Source organism: Haliotis asinina, chromosome 9 (assembly GCF_037392515.1).
Source record: "Haliotis asinina isolate JCU_RB_2024 chromosome 9, JCU_Hal_asi_v2, whole genome shotgun sequence".
Taxonomy (NCBI): domain Eukaryota; kingdom Metazoa; phylum Mollusca; class Gastropoda; order Lepetellida; family Haliotidae; genus Haliotis; species Haliotis asinina.
The window spans coordinates 7,365,584-7,390,588 of NC_090288.1; the positions used below are offsets into that span (position 1 = coordinate 7,365,584).

At 39.3% G+C, this 25,005-nt stretch overlaps 1 protein-coding gene across 3 annotated transcripts in view; it reads right to left on the reverse strand.

Annotated features, from left to right (window-relative positions):
• Positions 1 to 748: 748 nt before the first annotated feature.
• The window catches only part of LOC137295833 (GRAM domain-containing protein 4-like), a 49,748-nt gene continuing 25,491 nt past the window's right edge, over positions 749 to 25,005 (reverse strand). Inside the window, exons 3-20 of one of the 3 annotated variants that reach the window (XM_067827391.1) lie at positions 20,540 to 20,738; positions 18,567 to 18,687; positions 17,000 to 17,100; positions 13,838 to 13,997; positions 13,158 to 13,183; positions 12,933 to 13,024; positions 12,073 to 12,164; positions 10,939 to 10,987; positions 10,331 to 10,405; positions 9,661 to 9,704; positions 9,224 to 9,333; positions 8,391 to 8,545; positions 7,808 to 7,940; positions 6,725 to 6,815; positions 6,180 to 6,261; positions 5,749 to 5,817; positions 4,402 to 4,579; positions 749 to 2,117 (exon numbers count right to left, since the gene is read on the reverse strand). In XM_067827391.1, coding sequence (XP_067683492.1) covers positions 4,418 to 4,579; positions 5,749 to 5,817; positions 6,180 to 6,261; positions 6,725 to 6,815; positions 7,808 to 7,940; positions 8,391 to 8,545; positions 9,224 to 9,333; positions 9,661 to 9,704; positions 10,331 to 10,405; positions 10,939 to 10,987; positions 12,073 to 12,164; positions 12,933 to 13,024; positions 13,158 to 13,183; positions 13,838 to 13,997; positions 17,000 to 17,100; positions 18,567 to 18,687; positions 20,540 to 20,738 — 1,761 coding nt within the window. In that variant the 3' untranslated portion in view covers positions 749 to 2,117; positions 4,402 to 4,417. Of the gene's footprint in view, positions 2,118 to 4,401; positions 4,580 to 5,748; positions 5,818 to 6,179; positions 6,262 to 6,724; positions 6,816 to 7,807; positions 7,941 to 8,390; positions 8,546 to 9,223; positions 9,334 to 9,660; positions 9,705 to 10,330; positions 10,406 to 10,938; positions 10,988 to 12,072; positions 12,165 to 12,932; positions 13,025 to 13,157; positions 13,184 to 13,837; positions 13,998 to 16,984; positions 17,101 to 18,566; positions 18,688 to 20,539; positions 20,739 to 25,005 lie in introns of all 3 variants that reach the window. The other 2 variants (XM_067827389.1, XM_067827388.1) reach the window with 2 other exon arrangements.

Consider the following 25,005-nt stretch of genomic DNA (forward strand, 5'->3'; position numbering starts at 1 on the left):
TGTGATTCCGTAATGCTTTTACCTATTAAACATATAGTTTCCTTTTAGTAAAGAAATGGTCTTGAAATATGAGGCAAAACACCCTTAAAAACATTATGGATCATAGTTAGAAAATATCAGTGAGATGCTGAATTGAGATACCAACTCAGTATGGCAATTAATTATACCTAGCATGAGTGAAGTTTGAATTCGTTACATTTAGGAACAGTTTTCACCATTAGCATGATTGATTGGATGGTGTTGTTAAATGTACTGCTCCACTTTTGATAAGAATATTCCTCCATCTTTCCAGGCTACACAACAAAATTCTCATATTGAGTGTATATATACCTGACATACCTGAATATCCTTATGAGAAGTTGAACAGTATATAAACCACAAGTTTTGATTCATTTGATTACCCGTTGAACATATCAATGTTTAATAAATCTACAATATTATTACTAACTGTATAATAACATCGCTTGATGCTGGACTCACGACATCATAATGGTATACAGTTATTACGTCACAATGCTAATTCCTCTGTCACAGTGGCATTAGACCTTGCTTGACTCGCAGATAGCTGAGCCATCATATGGAACACAGTTTCTATCTATTTATGTTGGAGAGTAACAAATAGAATACTGAACTCGTTTCTGCAAAATACCATTTTCAATAAAAACCTTGCAAGGTTGTGTATTAAACTTGCTTTCACTCGATTGATACCAAATCATTAACTTGTTTAATAAATATTTTCTCCTCTATCTTTTTAATTGGATACACAAAAAACAATTCTCAAATTATGTCTAGTGTATATCTAAATATACTTGACATACCTCTTTATCCAACGGAGAATTGAGTAGCACATAACAATCTGTTACAATTCATTAGGTCACCTAAATTCTTCAAAGACAACTTTCCCATCATAAGTCATATCAAGTGACTATCAATCAATTAATAATCTATTAATTAGTGACAATGAATGAAATGTCATCAATAGCTGGTCTGCATTACTGATGGCATCTTTTCCAACAAATATGTCAGATTTTTAATATAACCATATTGGTGGAATCTGGTTGAAAATGTTGTGAATCCTGACCAGATTGTACTGGTTGTTATCTATGCAGTCATGACTATGCCCCACATACACAACCTTCATGAATTTAATGAATGATGACTTTCTATCAAAAGCCAATAATAAATATTTTTGTCATGTTGAGGGCAAACAGAGAGAATTAACACATAGGGTTTTGAAGATACAGGCATTTACACCTTGTGGGACTTGACATGAAGTGTTGATGGATTTCACATGAAACGTTGATGGATTTCACATGAAACATTGATGTACTTCACATGAAATGTTGATAGTTTTGACATGACATGTTGATGGACTTAAGATGAGATATTGATGAACTTAGCATGAAACACCGAGACTTGCCATATAACATTGATGGACTTGACATGAAGTACTAAATAGGTGCTACATGAAATGTTGATGGACTTGACATGAAACATTGATGGCCTGGCATGAAACACTGATGGACTTGACATGAAATGTTGATAGACTTGACATGAAACATTGCACAGTAATGATTACAGCTGCCCAACTTTCACATGGGCAGGTCACACAACTGTTGTCTTAGGGTCCAGCCACTGACAGTCTCAGAGTTAGGTCTGGGATTTCTCCAGACACCCATCGTTCCCAAAATAACACCTTGGTTTCATGGCCCCTGGAATTGCTCACTGGACATGTTGGATGACATTGAAAAATTGTGATCTAAAAACAATTATCTGGCTCTCCCTGTCTGGGAAAACACACTGACTGCACAAACAAAAATCACAAGCCTTGAACATCAGATTTGTCCCCTTTGGACTAACATCTTGAACAACACATCATTATGTCGGTTGAGCTGTATCCCTGGGCTGGTTTTGTGTAACCCCTGTTGAGCACTTTAGTCATACGATGCACCAATGCTGAAATTTTGAAACTGTTTGACATGTTGTCTGTTTCTCGTGGAAACAATTGCAGCTTTTGGCATCTGTCCTGTAGCCCATGGCAACTCGTTAAACAAACCATAATCCTGTAAGCTGTCGAACAATTCATCTCGATTCAGCAAACCTCCTAGAAGCAGCGGCTGAAATGAGACCGACATGATCATGCTGAAGGTGTTTTCATCAATGTTACTGTTGTCTGAATTAGAACAAACCAAACTAATGTCAACTCTGAATGACTGGTGGCATCTTTCTCATGTTCAGACTTCATTCATTTGATACTCATGCATTTTTAAGGTACAGAAGCCACACCTCTGCAGCTAACATGTAAAGATGGATTCTGTGCATATTGACTGGGGATACTACTGGCAAACAAGGATTAGTTCAGCATTGACCTGACAGTTGACTCGTATTATCATATATGAATGCTACTCACTAGCCCTTGCCATCGTGAGTGAAGGCGCCAATGATCCACGATCAAGTTCTACACCAACCACATGAAAGCCTCATGAGCAAGGCATGTGCAGTTACGTGCTGAGTCAATGTCATCATCATGCACTGCACATGCACTGTATATAGCTTTTGCTGTGCTGGTCCAAATTATCCTTGTTTGCCAGTAATAAGGACAATTATATGGCACTGATATTCATGGTACACAACTAAAAAGAGTCAAAGGAAGGAGCACATTTGAGGCGAGATGACTCAGATACGACAAAAAATTAACTGACATTTGGATTAGATTTACATCAGCAAACACATTGAAAATCACATTCCTTTCCCTTTTATCAAATATCAATAGTTCTGAACAAAGATCAAAGTCAAGCTTTCATGAAAAATGGTGACATGTAAAATCAGTGTGAGTGCTGCCTCAGTCGAGTACATTGGGTGAGAGAAAACAACTGAAAAAGGAAATAAAGTGAATAACAGTTTGAGAGTTCTGAAACAAAATTACTTGAGTTGAGAACAGGACTGTCAAAATCTGCTATTGCAGAGGGATTAATTCACCGATGTTCTGATGAAACATAGCATGAATGAATAATGTTCAAATGAAAACATGTACATTCTTTTACCCAGAAACCATTACTTTCAGACCAAACAATCTGCATAAACAGTAACAGCATAATAATACACATAACAGCCATTAGTTTTTGACAAAACACAGCATTAACACTGCATGAGGCTTAGCAAAGACAGAGTAAGAATCAAAGTTAATATGCCTATCTAGGGTTACCGCATCTCTGAAACCTTGACAACTGACTACCTACCTTGACCTTGACTTTTTTCAGTGTTACATAATCCATTTGAAAGTAAGGCCCCATCCCAGACAAGGCATATAATACACACATTACTTTGACAGAAGGTGTAAGCACAAACATTTGTTTTTCTATGACATGACCTTGACATTTGACATTTTCATGACATGGCTGAAGAATTCCTCAGGATCATTTGGAAGAATGAAGAATGCCAACACTTTTTACATGTATGTATTATAGTGATTAGAAAACGTCATAACTGGTAGCCATCAAACTCATTAAGGAACAGTGGGTCACAGGTGTGTTAATAAACTGTTAATAGAATGGAAGCTGAATTGGTTACATGTTATACCACAGTGATTTGGTGAAGTGATGAAGTCTTGTGGTTAAAGCATTCCTAGTCAAGCTGACGACCTGGGTTTGATTCCCCACCTGGGCACAATGTGTGAAGAACATTTCTGGTGTCCCTGCCATGATACTGCTGATTTGCCTCATGAAACCTTACTCACTCAACGTAGTGATGGATGCAACCATAAATGACAACAAAATAAACAGATGAATGATCACAATTGTAAAAATAATGAAATGATGATCAGCACTAACACACTGCCATATGAGATTTTTTTAAAATACCAAATAAACACTAAGTTGGTTCATTTTGACAATACCCAATCACCAGTGATTAAATCCTGCTTGATTGATTGAAACACTGACATGGCACTGCAGTAAGACCTTGGATTAATGCAATGACGTTGGGGACACATGCAAGTAGCTCACAATACCATGCAAAATAACATAAAACACCATCATCAAAAGAACTTAACATGAATGCACTATGATCTAAAGAACAAAACATGAAAGCTTCTTCATCTATGTACAAAAGATGAATTCACCACCATCTAAAGAACAAAAGATGAATGCACCACCATCTAAAGAACAAAAGATGAATGCACCATTATCTTGAAAAACAAAAACAAAACATGAACGCACCATCATATAAAGAGCAAAATATGAATGCAATATTATCTAAAGAAAAAACATGAAAGCACCAGCATCTAAAGAACAAAACATAACAACACTATCATCTAAAAACACAATACATGAAAGCACCATAAACTGAAGCACCATCAACTAAAACCTCACTACCAAACATGCAGAGACATAACTTGGTTACCATCTTGAGCAAACATTTATCTAGAAGCAGCTGCCATGGCAACTGTAGTAGAAGTAGCTGCTGGCACCGAGGGGGGTGCTTCCATTTCCCCTGCCCAGGGAAGCTTGGCTTTACGGCCTTGGCTGAGGATACTGTCATAGGCTTCGTCTCGATTTATCATCGCTCCAAATATATATGTCTGGAATATAGGGTATTCAACTTCATTTGAAATAGCTGGGAACCATGAAAGTCTAGAAGACAGGGAAAAGAAGACATATTACATGTGAGTGGATTGATTAGTTTTGAGACCCAGGTAAAGGACTGTATACTTATAGTGGCAATCATGTGTGTTAGATACAGACACAAAAACTTTGAGCAAATATTTTGCTGCTGTAAAAAGATAAAGAACATACTGACTGGATGAACAAGATGTTAACACCAAAAAGCATTCCACGATGACGAGTACCACAAAACGGAAGCATACCTCTTCCTACACCAATGTAACGAGGTTGGCAACAGAGTGAAACATCGCAGGCAGGGCCATTACGGTATCTTCTGCCTATGATATCAGTAAAACCACAAAGGCTCCAGGGATTTCATGATGTAATGAAGGCCTACCAGTGAATGACAATGAATCATGCTGCCAGTTCAGCAGGCATTTCCAAAGAAAGAACATTCCACTATCACAGAAACTTTGAAAATGAAGAAAGCATTAGCTTCTTTGATTCTAAAGTTTGCTGTGTCCTGTGATAATCTAGCTCAGTCTGACACTAGTCCAGGGCTTGATTTCTCGAAACAAACCGAAGATTTAACTCTAATCTCACACTGAGTTTGACAATTTGAAACAGTTGAATTTTTATCTCAACTGCATTTTACAAACTAAATAAGTCCACACAACTAAAGAAATCTGTCCACCAAATTCAGATTGTCTACTACGTTTGAGCTGGATACCAGTTTCCTTTCATTCCGGAAAATGCATGTTCCTGCATTTTCTCTAATTTGAGCAAAAACTTGAACTTAAGTCAAAACTCAGACTTAAGTTTGTTTCGAGAAATCGGGGCCAGATGATGTTACTGTGATCTTTTATCACTAGGGAGAACAGCCTGGTTCTTTATTTCAAAATAACAGTCAGAAACAGAAGAAGTAGTTGACAATGACATTACGGCCTCTGTGTTCTGCGGAGCTACCATGAATCCCTGTACCCTGCCAGGCGAGCAGCTCTGAATCTTAGGCAATTACGGGAGGAAAATTGATACTATGCGACATTGGAGGATGAGAATTTTTCCAGAGCACAGGTATTGTCATGGATGCAACTCCTGTGCAGCTATGAAATTCTTTAGCACTGATCAAAATCTATTCCACACCCACCTTGTCGGAGCCAGCAATAGCGATCTCAATGGCCATCCCTCCCCCAGGGAGCCAAGAGTATGGCTTAGCCTATAGGGATGAGAAACATAACATGTGAAGAAAACAATTTGTAAAAGAAGGAAGTCTCTAACATCTTGTGTTAGGCTTGCTATGAGATAATAATGACTTACTGGAATTTAATAAATAATGTTCAAAGGTGTGATGCAAAGGCATTTTATTTTACACTTGTCCATAGTGTGATATTTAAAGAATATCTGTCAAACTTGTTGTTTGTTCATTATTTGTCTCATTACTGAACCGACTGCCCTTTTGTTGTTGCTCATCATTTACGAAGCAATGAGATTGTTCCTTGATACATCCTTGAACAATGAGATTGTTCCTTGATACATCCTTGAACAATGAGATTGTTCCGTGATACAAACAGGACTTACCTTTTCCATTCTTGAAATGTCAGCTAATGGGATGACAATATTTTTAGGTGAAGGAGTTTTTGTCCTTTCAAAACACAGAAAGCTGAAAAATAAAACTCAATAAATATCTCCATCCATTGAATCTGATTTTGACAGTATCAGTATATTATATTATTGTAAGCTCAATGTAGTAAACTGAAGTATTCTATGCATTGCATGGTGAATGGCGTCTCATATCGAAAGGTGGACAATATTCAGTATCCTTCAGTAATACATACGAGTGACATGATGAACTTCTAACATTAAAAAGGGTTTATAAAAAAAAATGTTATGGATGTCAACTACTTCTTTATTGCATACACAACATTTGTGGGCTGTTCCTTGCCCCTTTATGAGGTGAATACTAATCAACAGTTACACAAGATATATCTACTAGTAAAGTACATGAAACATGTACATTTCGTTTGGGTCATTGTCAATGTCTTTGTCAAGCCATGATTCTTTGCAATGTAGGTTTCATGTCAAGCCATACCTCAGGTGAGATTCAATTTCTTATCAAGCCCTACCTCCGGGTGAGATACAGTTTGCCGTTCTTGAAGGCAGCGGTGAGTGACTTCTCTCTGTTGATGAGTGTACATCGCCTCCCACCCTGCCACCCTGTGAAAGAAGACAAGACATATTTACGAGATGCTGGGACCAATGACATTTGGACACTATGACACCAAGACAGTCACCTGGTACAAAACATTTCAAGGTCACATGCAGCCAAAAATCAAACATAATTAAAACACATTAATCACTTGTTCATGATATATAAAATGCATTGGTGATTGTGAAAAAAACCCAAATAAACAAAATTATAAGCGATTAATCGCAAATCAAAAATGCAATATTTTGCACTTGGGTTTACCTCCCTCAAAACGAAGCAGCCGCGATACCGAACCCAGTCAGGGCCGTTGGATGTGCACTTATGTGTAACGATGCCTTGTCACTGGCTACTGTTTCATTTGCTGATAGGCTTAGCCGGCTGTTTGTCTATGGCTCATAAGAGCGATAGGTGTTAATTTCAAATTGCAAACGGTCAGTAACTGAAGTTCTGTACTGCTTATTGTCATAAGCAGACAGGCAGGCAGACAAAAAGGGGGGAAAAAAAACCCAGACATTGAGTTTTCTCTGTGACAGAGTCCGCTTGTCACGATCAGCATTTTTTTTTATGCATCGAGTAGATTATTTACTTGTTTCTGTACACAACCAAAATTAGATTATTGCTCATGACCTCATGCGCCGTGCATGCGTTATGAGCGTATATAGTGAATTGTTTGAACACGGATTTCGCGGGAATGTTTTCATCGCAATATTTTCCACTTTATAGGTTGAAGTGGCATTTTTGATCATTTGTTTCGGTAAGTGCATACCGAAAGGTATCAGAATCTGCAAAGTTGTGTTTTAGGTTGCATGTGACACTTAACATATGATCTAGAGAACACATCTATTACAGGCCACTGGACAGGTGATCAAATCACCTGGTACTAGACATTCAACATGAGCTGGTTGGATCAAATCATCTGATACTAGACATTCAACATGTGCTGGTTGGATCAATGCACCTGCTTTCAGACATTCAATAAGCATTACTTGGACCCACTCACCTGGCAATGGACACTCACTGGGCGGGAGGGTGAACAACTCACAGAAGGACCTGTCATCTGTGGACATACTGTCCCCTACAGCAGTCTCATGCTTCTCATCCCCACTATCCTGGCGGCTGGATGGAAGAATGTACTGAAAGAAGACAACACCAAGCCAGTACGTAGACTGTATCTAGCCAGTAACTACCTAAACAGTAAAACTGGCATCATATGAATGAGTCCTAAATCAACATGTCTTGAGATCCATGAAGATCAGTGTTAGTATTAGTCTTCAGGAGCACATGCTTGTCATATGAGATGACTAACATGGTTGACACATGTCATCTCATCCCAAATGTATAGATCAATCCTCATGCAGTTGATCACTGGATTGTCTAGTCAAGATACAATTAATGAGAGAATGCCGGTATGCAGTTGAAATATTGCTGAGTGTGGTATTAACAAACAAGTAAACAAACAAAAATGCCTTGAACGTCATTAAAGAGCAGTGATAAGAACTCCCCAAAATGTAACCCAATTTATATCGATCAACTCTGCAGCCATTTTTTAACAACTTATCCCGCTCGCAACACAATCAACTCACCCTATTGAGTTCAGACTTCATATTGCGCTTCTCATAATCGGCGTCAGTTGGCAGATTGAGCCACATCTGGTGGGAGGTGTCGTACTTCTGCCGAAGCCTTGGGAACCTCAGATACAGGTAGTCGACCAGGAACAGCTTAACGCCCATTAGCAAACCTGGCAACATTCATGTCTTGTAGTGAACATCCAAATGGTGAAGTACAGACCCTAGCATCTACAGCACGGCTTGATAATTACATTACCTGCCTTTGCTGGTTCTTTATCCAATTAGGTTTCAAAGTTGGAAGTTGAGTGTACCAATCCCATACTTCTATCAATTAAAATTGGCAACAATGCAGTCGCCATCTTTGCTGACACTGGCTAACAGCTTGTAACAGCTGTTGTAACGGCTTATATGATTGGCCACTGTGAGAAGGCGGAGATAGCAAAGGGAGGTCATAAAATAATCAGGTGAAGCTGTGGATAAATCCAGTCAACTAGTGCAGATTTACTGGAACATATACCCTGGAAATTATCTAGGGTGCAACACAAGGGCGACCCTCCTGAGTAGTACACCCCACACCCACACCCATTTTCCACACCCACACCCACACCCATTTTGGGCCATAATACATAAAATATTTCTTTTTTTCATCCCACCTTCTCTTCATCTGATACCATACCACATGGTCCGACCAAACATGTATCTGTTCTCCCATCTGTCAACACTACTGTAAACAGACATGCATTAAGAAATGCCTCCTGCAATGTTTGATAATAATAGATGTATATACTTCGACCAAATAGAATTTTACTTGAGTTACAGTCACAAGTGGGTAGAAAACCTCTCCTTACCACCAACGTAAAACAGGTGGGTAGCTGGGAATATACAGGACAAAACAGCACCCAAAAACACAGCAAAAAACAGCTGCTTGGATGCTGGGGGGTGTCGCCATGTCAGCAAGCTGCAACAAAAGACATGAGTCAAACTTTCAGAGATTTTCTTTGTTTCCACAACTTGCATAAATACATAAGGTCATCCTTGTTGTAAGCAACTAGTAAAATTGTATAAAAAAAACCCAAAACATTAAAAAAAGAAAAAAACAAACAAAACATTTACCAAAATACTGAAATTACACATTATGTTGGAAAGACCTCATAAAATCTCCAATCAACTTCAGTACTGTCATACTTAATTTTAGTTTATTTGCTAGAACTCATCATGATAAGCATGTTCATGAAACAGCCATTTGGTTGCATGCCTTCCATCTCTCACATTTTGTCATGATTACCTTTTGATTTTTTCCAGACTATCAGCAAAAGCACCCAGGAAGTTCTGCAAATGAAAAAGATTCACTATTCACTGTTCTGAGTTTATTCAAAATTTTGGAATATATGATGTCAGAAGCAACTTTGCCAGAATTTCTCATCTAAAGAGAGTGGAATACGTTTTAGCTGTTTATGCAATTGACATCTGACGACAGCACTAATCAGAATGTGTGAGTGAGTGAGTTGGGTTTAGCACTGATTTGAACAGTATTCCCGTTACATCACACCATTTTAGTTTGATGTGAGAGGAAAGCCAGGGTGACGCAGATCTCAGATACAGGTACGAACTTATGGATGGCAACTGTTTGTGTTGATGAACAGTGTTTTGGAGTATACTCTCACGCCTTTATCAAGTGGTCTCAGATGTTTATCATTTGGTGAAACCCACAGGAAAAGTGACAAGCCTTGAAACATTTACATACATTGATCTTAATGAAATAGATAACTAGACAAAGATCTTGGAATCCAGATTTGAACAAGGGTGACTGTTATGCCAAAGGGAGATAACTCTGAATAGCATAGTTTGGTTCTGCATTAAGAGTGGGCGCAAATCTTGATTTGGTCCCTGGCAACAAGAAGTCCCATGATGGCTCTGAACTTTGGGACGTCAATGTATGTGCTGCTGTAGCTCACCTGAACTTTTCGGGCCACCTGCAGCACCAGGTTGAATTTGTCAGACACACCCAGGTCTTTGTTGTCCTCAGCTTCCTGAAAACATAACTTAAGAGTTTTAGAAATGGCAACAATTTTCTTTGCTATACCAAACAGGCTATCTCAGCTGATTCTGTTTGTGAAAAAATTGAGAAGTGAGAGAAAAATCATGTAAAAAGGGCACTTGAGGATTCTTGTTAAGTTTTGGAAAGTACCTTGAATTTGCGTATTCACGTTGAAGCAGTCTAGCTGCTCTTGCTGAGAACATAATAGTTAGATACGAAGAAAACGGAAAACGTTTCTTAAATGTAAATCTTGTTCACTTTTCTTCTTTCTAGGTTTGGAATAATGAGTCCAACTTTTGAACAACACAATAATTCCAGAACCAGTCATATACTTGGATATAAATTATGGTAAAGGTCACAAAAGAAGGGGTAAATAAGTCAGAAACCGTGGTGACATTGAGAGAATTATAATACAGATCCTTTCGACCTGGCCATGTCACAGGTATGTGAAGGTATGCGTGACTAGACTTATTCTTGTGGCATGAGACCCCAGACTGTGGCCTTACTAAACATCAACACACTCACCTTCTCCTCATCTGCTGGATTGAAGAAGTTGAAGGTCACATTCCAGCCTCTGGAAGAGAGAATATCACACCTGAGGGAAGATACAGTAAATCCCTGAAGAAGCCACATGTTCACCAGGGTATGTTATAGTGTCCAATTCAGGACAGCCATTGTCCAAATATTTCTACAATTCCCAAGCTATGTCTCCAAGCCATTTGAGACTTGTATGTTATTATTTACTCTGCATTCTTAATTTGTATCACTACCACAGCATACAGTGTCTTGTCAGGTACCTTGTTCCTCTTTGCCTGGGGTTGAGCTGGAAGTCTGCTCACCTCATTCATCTATACTTGTTTGTCATGTCTTGTGAAAGCAGCTAAAGAAGTTCAAATTGAACTATGCCCTCGTCTTTATCAACATATTCATTTGTCTTTGTCAATATAATGTTCCTCTTAAACATGAGCTGAATCCTGAGCCTATGACCACAGGCACGCATTGACAGGTATACAGAGCACAGATATTTATGAAACAGTATGCCTACAAACAATGATGAGATGAACAATGGCAGGATTCAGAGTTTAGTTTTACCCCACTTTTAGCAATATTCCAGCAATATGCAGGGACACCAGAAATGGGCGTTACACATTGAACCCATGTGAACATTTGAACCCAGGTATTTGGTGTGATGAGCAAATGGATTAACGACTAGGCTATCCCACCATCACAGAACTAAATTTACATCTCCCCACCTGTGTACAGTCACACCTGTATGTTTCCCCACATGTGTACAGACACACCTGTATGTTTCCCCACCTGGGCATTGTAACACCTGTGCCAAACCTTAGAATGATCACATCTGTATACCAAGACACCTGTATATTAAAGCATCTCACATCTCCCCACCTGAGTAATGTGACCCCTGTGTATTAACACCACACTCAGCAGTATGCCAGCTAAATGGCTGTGGTCTGTAAATAATTCAGTCTGAACCAGACAATCCAGTGATCAGCATCATGAGCACCATTACATAGAGTTGGGATACAATGACACGAGTCAACCAAATCGAGACCACCTTAACTCGTTAGTTGCCTCTTACAACAAGCATGGGTTGTTGTAGACCAATTCTAATTTGGATGTTCATGCTTCCTTGCCTACCTGTATCTGAGGTAGTTGATGAACAGCCTGAAGGTGAAACAGAACAGCATGACTGGCAGGAAACAGCCCACCCACACTGAGTACATGTACACCTGAAAATATGGCCAAAATATATCCATGTTAGATTACCTTGATGCAGCATACAGTATGCCGCTATCTGGTGCTCTGTCCACCTAAAGACAAACTTTATGTCAAAAAGACAGATACTGACCTGGATATCTAATTGTATCCACCATTTGTCACAATTATCTTTATTTTCTCAGCAACAGAAAGCTAATGAACATAATACTTTCAATATGACAAAATCCTATGTCAACTCTGAAAACATGGAAAGAAACATATCTGGGGATTTCCCGTAAGCACAATCTTACTGCATGTCAAATTTTACACGGATACATGAAGAAATTGGTAAAACTTACATCTTCAATTAACTTGTGGTTAGGATTATCATTAATATGTGACAGACTACTTGTGATGACATAAGATCACATGGTCCTTAAGTGAAAGCAGGAAAAGAATATGGGAACAAATTATCGATGTTTCTTGTAGAAATGATGAATTGATAATCTTTGTCTTTCCGCTGGATTTTACATGTTAATGTATGTCCATCAATATACCCTGACCAATATGGGCCAAGCAATATACTGTTGTATACTTTTACTCTGAAAGATTTCATAATACTTTTACTCTGAAAGATTTCATACCTGACCTGTGTTTCAGACGATCATGGTGAGCATATTTTTAGCTGATAACTTTGTGGGAATGACCACCTAAATTTTAAAAACCTCAGAAATATTCTATTCTATACACAAAGTCTACACCGATTCATAAAACAGGTAACACGGTTTATGAGTACTTACAATGAAGACAATGAGAGTATATGGTGGTGATTTCCATGCGAGCAAATCATAGATGCCTCGTGCTGTAGACAAATAGGGCTTTGCCTCTGTGCCTGTGACATACAAAACACTTCTCAAGTAAAGACTGAGGCAACTGGGATCATATCAAAAAACTTTTTCTAATATTGTACATGCCAGAAAAGTTCTTGAAATGTGATGTGAAATACCAAAGAGGAAAGTACTCACCAAAGCGTTTGATGTTGTCCTTTAATCTGCAACAAAACAAAGATGTTACTACGACTGAGAGTACATCCATACCACTACTGCATACACATAAACTAATGGCGGACCAGAAAAAACTGTGATTGAAAGCATGAGCAACGATCCATGTGAAAAGAATGAGATACTTGCCACAAATACCCAATACAGATACCCAAGGACATGTTGCCACTTCCAGAATGAAGCAACTGTTACAATGATATCATGAGAAAATGAAGAATGATAAAAATGTCCTGACCAAAGGCCTAGGTTTTCTTCTACACATGGGTATTTCCTGTGAAGTTTATTTGTACTTTCTGACAGTGAGCAGATCCCCTCATTGACCCAGTCACATGTTGCTGATGGGTGACCACTTTTTGACAGTGAGTGAGTCCCCTTGTTGATCCATTGAAGTACTCTGGATGGTTGATCTTGACAACAAGGACTGATGGGACTGAAGACATATGTACTTTATGACAGTGAGTGGGTCCCTCTCATTGACCCACTGAAGTACTACAGATGGTTGACCCTGACAACAACTACAACAGATGGACTGAAGACATAAGTACTTTTTGACAGTGAGTGGGTCCCTCTCGCTGACCCACTGAAGTACTACAGATGGTAGACCCTGACAACAACTACAACAGATGGACTGAAGACATATGTACTTTTTGACTGTGAGTGGGTCCCCGTCAGGGTCCTCCTCATGTTCCTGGTCTGGGACGTCAGAGAAGTCATCCATAACATCGTAGACAACCTTCATCACTGCTTCCCACATTCGGTCATACCAGCTCCGCTTCTTGGGAGGTTTACTTGGCTCAGTGACATCTGGGAGTACAGGACATGGCACAATCAGTGATAGTGACTGACAGTGACTCTGTTATTTCATAGAGCTATTATAATACTATCATAATACTGTATTTACCACATTAAACATCTAACCATAATGTTAAGTGCTGTCCTCCTCTAAACAAACCCTTAACTGTTTCGGGTCCAATTAGTAGGCAACCCTACTACTTAAAATAAAAGTACCATATTCTAAAAATTACAACTGTCATTTTGCACACATCATCAAGACTGACTGAATATCTACTGACATGAAGTGAGTGAGTTTATTTTTATGCAGCCTTTAACAAATATTTTAGCAATACCATGGCAGGGGACCCAGAAGTGAGCTTCACACCTTGTGCCCATGTGGGAATCAAACCCCAGGGTCTTCAACGTGACAAGCACATACTTTAACCACTAGATTATTGTAAACATGTATGAATCAATGTACAAGGAAGCAGTTATAAAATCACTATGTTCAATCATACATGAAATCATTGTGTTTCATCATATGGGGTTTGCGAGGTGACATGCACACACTATTCCCTTGGTTCCAGAGTAAACCACAATGTTTATAATGATGTAACAAAAAATAAGGTCTGAGCAGATTAAAAAAATATAAACTTCTGTAAGGTAAAAGAGGAATGGTGTGTCATAGGAGTCAATATTACTGGAATGATCCTTCATCCCAGGGTAAGTGATGTGAGCACACTATGACATGACTCACACAAACCTTGTGTTTAGGTGAGCTGAACACACTACAAGGCAAACTTAACACTGACAGCTAAAAATTACACAAAGCAATCAAATGCACACATCCCAAAGAAAACAACAGACCAAACAAAAACAAATTAAACCAGTAAACATGTTCCATACCTCATGTTCTCACCGAGTAAACAAAATATGACCTGCATGCAATTTATACACCCATTTCTGTGTGCTGTATGACTATTATAATGATATAATAGCAGAAAAGTTACCAGAACTAAACAATTACTGATGACGATGCTACCAGATACTTTTTATAACTGAACCCTCAAAAAAAATTATTTTCAGTATTTGCAATATTATCTCTTCGTCATCAGTTCATTCAAGTAGATACAGACTGAGCACTAAACTTGTGAAAATGCTGAAGTTTTGGACAGACATAATTTCTCATTTTGAGCAAATTTGTTTGTGTGACCATGATATAAGCATGATGTTGAAAGCTATTTACAGGTTCCAAGATCTCAGTCCCAAGTAGAACTATCTTGTAATTTAATGAGGATCTTCTACACCCCGACAGTCCTACTCTTGTAGTCTAACACAGATTTTTTACGTCTTGACCCAACATCGTCCATCAGTTTGTCCCCGCCCAGACAACACAAACATGCCTTACAGATGTGACTCCAGTCCTTCTCTTGTAGTATAACACAGATTTTTTATGTCTTGTCCCAACATCGTCCATCAGTTTGTCCCCGCCCAGACAACACAAACATGCCTTACAGATGTGACTCCAGTCCATCTCTTGTAGTATAACACAGATTTTTTATGTCTTGTCCCAACATCGTCCATCAGTTTGTCCCCACCCAGACAACACAAACATGCCATACAGATGTGACTCCAGTCCTACTCTTGTAGTATAACACAGATTTTTTATGTCTTGTCCCAACATCGTCCATCAGTTTGTCCCCGCCCAGACAACACAAACATGCCTTACAGATGTGACTCCAGTCCTTCTCTTGTAGTATAACACAGATTTTTTATGTCTTGTCCCAACATCGTCCATCAGTTTGTCCCCACCCAGACAACACAAACATGCCATACAGATGTGACTCCAGTCCTACTCTTGTAGTATAACACAGATTTTTTATGTCTTGTCCCAACATCGTCCATCAGTTTGTCCCCGCCCAGACAACACAAACATGCCTTACAGATGTGACTCCAGTCCTTCTCTTGTAGTATAACACAGATTTTTTATGTCTTGTCCCAACATCGTCCATCAGTTTGTCCCCGCCCAGACAACACAAACATGCCTTACAGATGTGACTCCAGTCCTACTCTTGTAGTATAACACAGATTTTTTATGGCTTGACCCAACATCGTCCATCAGTTTGTCCCCGCCCAGACAACACAAACATGCCTTACAGATGTGACTCCAGTCCTTCTCTTGTAGTATGACACAGATTTTTTATGTCTTGTCCCAACATCGTCCATCAATTTGTCCCCGCCCAGACAACACAAACATGCCTTACAGATGTGACTCCAGTCCATCTCTTGTGGTCTAACACAGATTTTTTATGCCTTGTCCCAACATCGTCCATCAGTTTGTCCCCCCGCCCAGACAACACAAACATGCCATACAGATGTGACTCCAGTCCTTCTCTTGTAGTATAACACAGATTTTTTATGTCTTGACCCAACATCGTCCATCAGTTTGTCCCCGCCCAGACAACACAAACATGCCTTACAGATGTGACTCCAGTCCTTCTCTTGTAGTATGACACAGATTTTTTATGTCTTGTCCCAACATCGTCCATCAATTTGTCCCCGCCCAGACAACACAAACATGCCTTACAGATGTGACTCCAGTCCATCTCTTGTGGTCTAACACAGATTTTTTATGCCTTGTCCCAACATCGTCCATCAGTTTGTCCCCCCGCCCAGACAACACAAACATGCCATACAGATGTGACTCCAGTCCTTCTCTTGTAGTATAACACAGATTTTTTATGTCTTGACCCAACATCGTCCATCAGTTTGTCCCCGCCCAGACAACACAAACATGCCTTACAGATGTGACTCCAGTCCTTCTCTTGTAGTATGACACAGATTTTTTATGTCTTGTCCCAACATCGTCCATCAGTTTGTCCCCGCCCAGACAACACAAACATGCCTTACAGATGTGACTCCAGTCCTTCTCTTGTAGTATGACACAGATTTTTTATGTCTTGTCCCAACATCGTCCATCAGTTTGTCCCCGCCCAGACAACACAAACATGCCTTACAGATGTGACACCAACCACCAATGTTGTCCTCCTCGGTGATCTCGATGCCAGGCTCCACCTCTGCTGTCAGTCGGCGCCGGTCAGCATCGGACTTGCTTCGCTGAACCTTCCGAGACCTAACATATAAATGATAAGGACTTTCACAGAGGCTATCCTGACCTATGCTTTGTTTTGATCTGATCATACCCATGAAGATCTGAGTTAGCACTGATCTTCAGTAACCCAAGGTTGTCGTAACAAGTGACTAACAGGATCGGGTGGTCAGGATCACTGCCTTGGTTGATACATGCTATTGGTTCTCAATTGCACGGATCGAAGCTCATGCAGTTGAATACTGTATGGTCTGGTCCAGACTCGATTAGTCTACAGACTCTAGCCACATGGGGTGTTAAACGACAAACTCTATTTGACCAGATTGGCATCAGATAGTTTGCTCACTATCATGCAGGAATTGGGAAAGGCAGGGGCCATGGGCCATTTTGCACATTAGAATGAAAAGTGGCCCCTTAGAATTTGAAAGCTTACTATTAATACAAGGGCAGTGGCCCATTCTAAATTCAGAAAATGGTTAATAATTCTGAAAATGGCCCACTGTCGAAGATCTCTTTCCCAATCCCTGATCATTCTGTGACATAATCTCTACCAGATTGATGGAAACACTATCTTAGTAACACAATTACATCATACTCACTACCCAGCACTTCAAAACTGAAATAATCTGCTAATATGTCTGACTTCTAAAATATGTGCATTAAGGATTATAGTAGAATTTACATGTCTTAAAGGGAGGTAACTCTTGAGTGCCCCCCCCCCCCCCCCCCCATATATCCAAACCATCGTTCTTCCACTGTCAGGCTACTTTGAGTTACTATCGGTCTACTTTCAACTACTTCACACTACCTTGGGCCACTGTTACTCAGGCTACTATAGCTTTCTATCTAGCTGATGTCACTATACCTAAACCTACTGAAGCTACTAAAGCTTATTTCAGGCTAGTAATCAAGCTACTGTCACTGTTTACCTACTCATCAAAATGATTGTGTCAGCAGTTGTGCTTACATAAAAACATAGTCTGTGTATCAGACTGTGCCTCATATTGCTACCAGTTCAACCAACACACCTGGAGCATACCATACAAAAACTGTCAATATCGGGACTGTTCCAGTCCTAGATTCACTCAGCCGCTGTCAACCCGTGTCTCAATCAGCATGGCCTTGTTTCTCTTCTGTTATGAGTGAGTGAGTTTAGTTTTACATCACTCACCAATATTCCAGCTATATGGCAGCAGTCTGTAAACAATCAAGTCTGGACCAGACAATCCAGTGATCAACAGCATGAGCATCAATTTGTGCAACTGGGAACCAATGACGTGTCAACCAAGTCAGCGAGCCTGCCCACCCAATCCTGTTAGTCGCCTCTTACGACAAGCATATTCACCTTTTATGGCAAGCATGTTTGCTGAAGGCCTAGTTCTACCCCGGAACTTCACGGAACTTCACGGAACTTCACGGGTCCTCTCTTATGAAATGTTTTAATGTTTCATTCATGTTGGAAAGCCTCATGATACTCCTTGTCCACTCACCTTTTCTTGTCCAGTGAGGAACATTTTTCTTCCAACATTTCATTCCGATGCTTCTGGTATTCAAGCTCCTGGCGTAGTTTGTCGACAGATGACTTTTCACGGTAGTCACGAAGCTCGGTTTCTGGAGTTCAATAACAGACTGAGTTTAACAATGACTGCTGCTTGCCTTATCCCACACTGACAGCATTTCGTGTCTGATGTCAATAGTGACTGTGTGAGTACAGTTTTATGCCACTTGTAGCAATATTCTAGAAATAGCACTGTGGAGGACACCAGAAATGTGCTTCACACCTTGTACTCATGTGGTGAATTGAACACTTCAAATCATATGTTTCTTCTCCACCCTCAATGGGGTCAGTAAGTACAGGAATAATGGAAAAAAACACATTAGTGATTGTGATTGTGTTAGAGATTTTGATTTTGACTTTTGGGTACACATAGGTTCCATGGTGTTATTCAAGTTTCTGATCAGGAAGATACATCACTAACAACAGTGGATCAAAATCCCAACAAGTTTCTGATCAGGGAGATACATCACTAACAACAGTGGATCAAAATCCCAACAAGTTTCTGATCAGGAAGATACATCACTAACAACAGTGGATCAAAATCCCAATAAGTTTCTGATCAGGAAGACACATCACTAACAACAGTGGATCAAAATCCCAACAAGTTTCTGATCAGGGAGATACATCACTAACAACAGTGGATCAAAATCCCAACAAGTTTCTGATCAGGAAGATACATCACTAACAACAGTTGTTCAAAATCCCAACAAGTTGCTGATCAGGGATATACGTCACTAACAACAGTGGTTCAAAATCCCAATAACTTTCTGATCAGGGAGATACATCACTAACAACAGTGGATCAAAATCCCAACAAGTTTCTGATCAGGGAGATACATCACTAACAACAGTGGATTAAAATCCCAACAAGTTTCTGATCAGAAAGATACATCACTAACAACAGTGGATCAAAATCCCTATAAGTTTCTGATCAGGAAGATACATCACTAACAACAGTTGTTCAAAATCCCAACAAGTTGCTGATCAGGGATATACATCTCTAACAACAGTGGTTCAAAATCCCAATAAGTTTCTGATCAGGGAGATACATCACTAACAACAGTGGATCAAAATCCCAACAAGTTTCTTATCAGGGAGATACATCACTAACAACAGTGGATCAAAATCCCAACAAGTTTCTGATCAGGGAGATACATCTCTAACAACAGTGGTTCAAAATCCCATGAAAACTGCAAAAGTAATTCACTTTCTAAAAACCCAAACATGAGAAAATACCTTTTAGTTACTTATTGGGTTGGACCAGAGGCAACAGATTTTATGTTGCCACCAAAGAGTGCCACAGCTGATAACAAATCATAACAAGAATGTTTACTTAAATCGAGAAGTAAACATACCATTCCATGATTCAAAATATACGAGCTTGTATTTGAATGTAAGGTTGTGAAAAAGGTTCAAAACTCATGCGCTTTGCTTATGCAGATTTGGTTCATGCACCTACATATCCAGCATGGTGCTGTTAATGTAATATGACTCCAAATGATCAACCAAAGATACATGTCCTGACATTAAACTCAGCTCTGATCACAAGCATACAATGGGAATGTCTTGACTTCAAACTGGTCTTCAGCAAGCCATGCGTGTCGTAAGAGATGACTTGCGGAATCAGGTGGTCATGCTGGCTGACCCTGACATTGTGAGCCAAATGTTTAAATTGATGTTCATGATGTTGATCACTGGACTGTCATGTCCAGACTTGATTATTTACAGACCACCAACATAAAGCTGGAATAGTGCTGAGTACTGTATGTTAAGCAATAAAACAACAAATATGATCATACATTACTGGAATTTGTACAATTCTCACACCCGTGGGAACCAACCCTGCACCATGAATCACCATACAGTATAGATCTCGAGAACTGAAAATTCCACTGATGGAACTCACGCAGTGTCTGATTTTCTATCATGACAGCTACAAGCTGTTCCTGGAGCTGAGTGAGCTGATTCTCGAACACCGCCCGCTCGTCAGCATCCTTGAACCCTGTCACGATGTCGGATGCCTCGGACCCTTGTGGGCTGTGTGAGCTGGCTGACTGGAAGGACATCCCGTCCTCTTCCTTGTCTGAATGTAGCACCTCAAATGTCTGAAACACAGGAGGAGGTAATCTTAAATAAGTCTTCCTCACACATCAGTGAGTGAGTGAGTGAGTAAGTGAGTGAGTGAGTGAGTGTGTGAGGTTTAACACTGCTGACGCTGTCGGTTCCAAATGCATTCCTGTGCTTCAAATACTCAATAACACCAGGAAATTGGCCAACACATAACGTTTATCTCGTATTTGAGTGAGTGAGTGTGCTTAGTTTTACGCCGCACTCACCAATATTCCAGCTATATGGCGGCAGTCTGTAAATAATCAAGTCTGGACCAGACAATCCAGTGACCAACAACACAAGCATCAATCTGCGCAATTGGGAACCAATGACATGTGTCAACCAAGTCAGCGAGCCTGCCCACCGGATCCCGTTAGTCGCCTCTTACGACAAGCATAGTCGCCTTTTATGGCGAGCATGGGTTGCTGAAGGCCTATTCTACCCCGGGACCTTCACGGGTCTATCCCCTAATTAGAAACAAACTCAGGTTTAAACCATGCAACTGTTGCCCTGTTATACAATATAAGACCAAGCTCAATGATGATGATGATGATGATGATGATGATGATGATGATGACAGTGTTGGTGTACTCTATTAACCAATAACAATGTGTCACACATAGATAATATGACACTAGACGGTAACACAGTACAAACTATTGCTGTAAAATAAACCTCAAGCCTTCATTAAGTACACTACAGCTACACTGAGACTGTCAGTGTCATGGGCAAATGAATAAAACATGGATAAAGTTACATTCTTACATTAATATAGCAAATCATGTTACCAACGGCACTGAATAATGTATGCCAGCCAAGTATTCTGCCCAGTAGGTAAACACACTACAGATTACTGAGACAGATAAACAGTGCTATATCAATGCAGTCGTGAGTGCTATTAAGCTGACATCATATCAAATATTGGGAAATATGATTGCCACAACAACTTACTACACAGTTCTCATGTTAGTGATAAACCTGTTTGTCAGTCTTGTGATCAGATCATAAGAGCTGGCTGAAAGGATCAGATGTTCAGGCTCAATGACTTGGTTGACACATGCCTCATGTCCCAATGGTGTCCCAATCAATGTTCATGAGGTCAATTACTGGATTATCAGGTCATGGTGTTTATTAACTGCCATTATATAGCTTGAGCATAAAGTGCGGTGTTAAACAAAGCAAAAAAATGAATAAAAACAAGGAGAGAAACAAAATCAATTTTTAATTTTTTCTTATTCTAGATAAAACACAGCAGGCAGATCCGTCAAAACAAGAATCAGAATTAGTCAGGCTTGAATGAATGAATGAATGAATGAATGAATGAATGAATGAATGAATGAATGATTTTTTCTCAACTTTAACTGCATAATGACTGTCGTGATCAATACTAGTACATGATTCTGTCAATACTTCAATGAGGTTGTCATGAAATATCTTTTCACCAGGAGGTTGTTAATGTTAGTCTACCAGACCACTAACAACATGTTACACAGGTTATTTCAGTTCACTTAACGAAACATTCTCAACACATTTCATTAAGAAAGGTCCAACCTTTAAACCCAGCCATCTATTTTCTGTCAGTTAATTTCCTTGGAGAAGATTTCCAACCTTGCTCCAAAGACAGAGTGTCTGTAATGCTGGGGAGTTATTTATAGTTTTGTTCAATTTAAGCTTCAGTGCAGACATCTTATCCAGGTGCTTATAAATGATACAGAGGTCTGACTCCGGCAACCATCATGTACACAATCCATATCCTGTCATTTGGGTCACAACTGATAATACATATACACATTGAAAACAATGTAGGCTGCAAACCTCTCCTTGCCATTTCAGCAACAGGCTAGCCAGTCTCACAGTCATGAAATGCATCATTTTCCCTACATCATTTTTTCAATCGAGTCCCCTCCAGGATTTGAACCCGCATCCTCAGAGTCAGGCACCTAATCACCAGCACACAAAGTCAGCCGTCTAGGCTGCTCAGCCACTGCGACTTCCACAAAAATGAAAGTCGGGTAACAGGTAGTCTAAACTGCGTACTTTGTGTACCCCTCTGATAAGTGTGAATTGGCACGGCTCCCACGGCCGAAAGCTATGATTACACGATGCCATTTAGAAAGTGGTCAAATGCAACGTATGTCATATTTGGGATTTCACTTTCCCAGTAAAGTACAAATTCTAGTACTTTTGGGGGGTCGAGTCCCACATTTATAGACATGTTTTTCCAACTTATTCACAATGATTATTCAAATAACACCATTCAGATATTAAAGAAAAGTGAAGAATTTCTATTTCTAAAAGCCTATTACCATGGCTACTAGTATTTACCATGTCCATCCCAATACTATTTATCTGAGTCTAGATGTGGATAACACTGTAAATAGACAGGCTGTTTGTTAGCATCAACTGAAACTCCACTGTATAGTGAAGTCATTGTTGTACACTTGTTTTCTGAGCGTAAACAACATAAGGCTAGGACCTGTTTTACTTTGGCCATTGTCAAACATGTTGGTTTGTCCTTGCCTTGGTACTTTGAACTATTTAAAACAGTACATTTATTTCCATGCAAATGATTTTGTCCTTAAATAGGATGCATTTAATGGTTCAAATATGTTTCTTGTTTTGTTCAGATAACCCTGGTCAGTAGGTAGGAAAAAACTTACCGATATGTATTTAATATCCTTAGGAATTCAGAACAGAATTATTCCATAAAAACATCAATAGATAAGAAAGTGTATGCACTTTAACATTCACACAAATGTTTTATTACAAATGTTCCAGACTTTTTCATTCCTCAGATGTCATAAATTCAGTCCTCAAATGTCATAAATTCTAACTGGATTATATTCCTATAGTTACATCAACAACGAAAAAAATTAATCATTAACACCCACGAAATAGTAGATAACAACATGAGATCACAGACAGCATTAAGTTCAATATATATAGACCCGCTGACTTGGTTGACATATGTCATCGGTTCCCAATTGCGCAGATCGATGCTCATGTTGTTGATCACAGATTGTCTGGTCCAGACTCGATTATTTACATTATTTATTTTTTCTTGCAAGTTTATAGTTTTAGGTAAAAAAAATAAGCTTACATGCTAAAATCTTCAAAGTGGTGCTGTGACCTTGAAAATTAACTGAAGGCCACCAAAATTGACTGAGCCCTGCACTTTCCCTTGCTAAAGTTTGGAGTTGAATATGAAGAAAATCCAGTGTACAGTTGTTGAAATATCTTGCTGACAACGTAAAATACTGACGTCCCCTTGTGACCTTGACATGAAGGTCAAGATCACCAAACCTGACTGAGACCTTTCTTTCTTACAAACCTAGATACCAAACATGAGAAGAATCTAGTCAACGGTTCTTAAGATATTCCAATCCGTACATACAAACATATGTACATAGGGACGGAACCTAATACTATATTCCCCCACTTCATGCTACGTGCGCAGTGGGGGATAATGTTTAAAATTGGTCTTTTCCATAAAAATAGAAGTGAGTGGGTGAGTGAGTGAGTCTATGCAATATTCTAGTAATATCATGATGGGGGACACCAGAATTGGGCTTGACATATTTTACCGATATGGCAAAAGGTACCTGTGTCTTCAAAGTGACGAGCGAATGCTTGAGAAATCAATGACAATCAATCTTTGATAAATTCAATGCTCAGAATAACAGTCATAATTTCTAGCATGCCACTAGACATTCACTATAAATATTTGTATTCATAAAGAATGCAATATGTTACAAGCTATTGTATGTGTCAACATGGCAATATTTTGTATCAAATTGTATGGTATATCATAGATATTGTGTATTCAATTATATTCATATGAGAGGAAATATTTGTATCTGCTTGCTTATGTATGGAACCCTGTAATGTCATAACACACTGAGTCACCCACATTTATATCTTCTTTGAGTACATGTATATACAACAAGAGTCATCAGAAGAACATATATCCCCCCCAATATATTTGAAAGGACAAATAATCTGACAGTTACTTAATGTTTTCTTAGATTAAGTTTGAATCGTTTCCATGTAAGTCATGAAAAATATAAATGCCATTTATCTGTAAACAGCAATAGGCACCACTTCAAGATCTGTCTCATATATCTGACGGGATCTGTTGAAAGATATGAAATGGTTTTCGAGTTGTGCTCTGGAAATGAAGCCTATCCCTCCATTTTGAGACTAAGTCAGAATTGTTTCAATGGAAACCAGGAAAAATGAAAATGCTAAAACAGTGTAAATAGC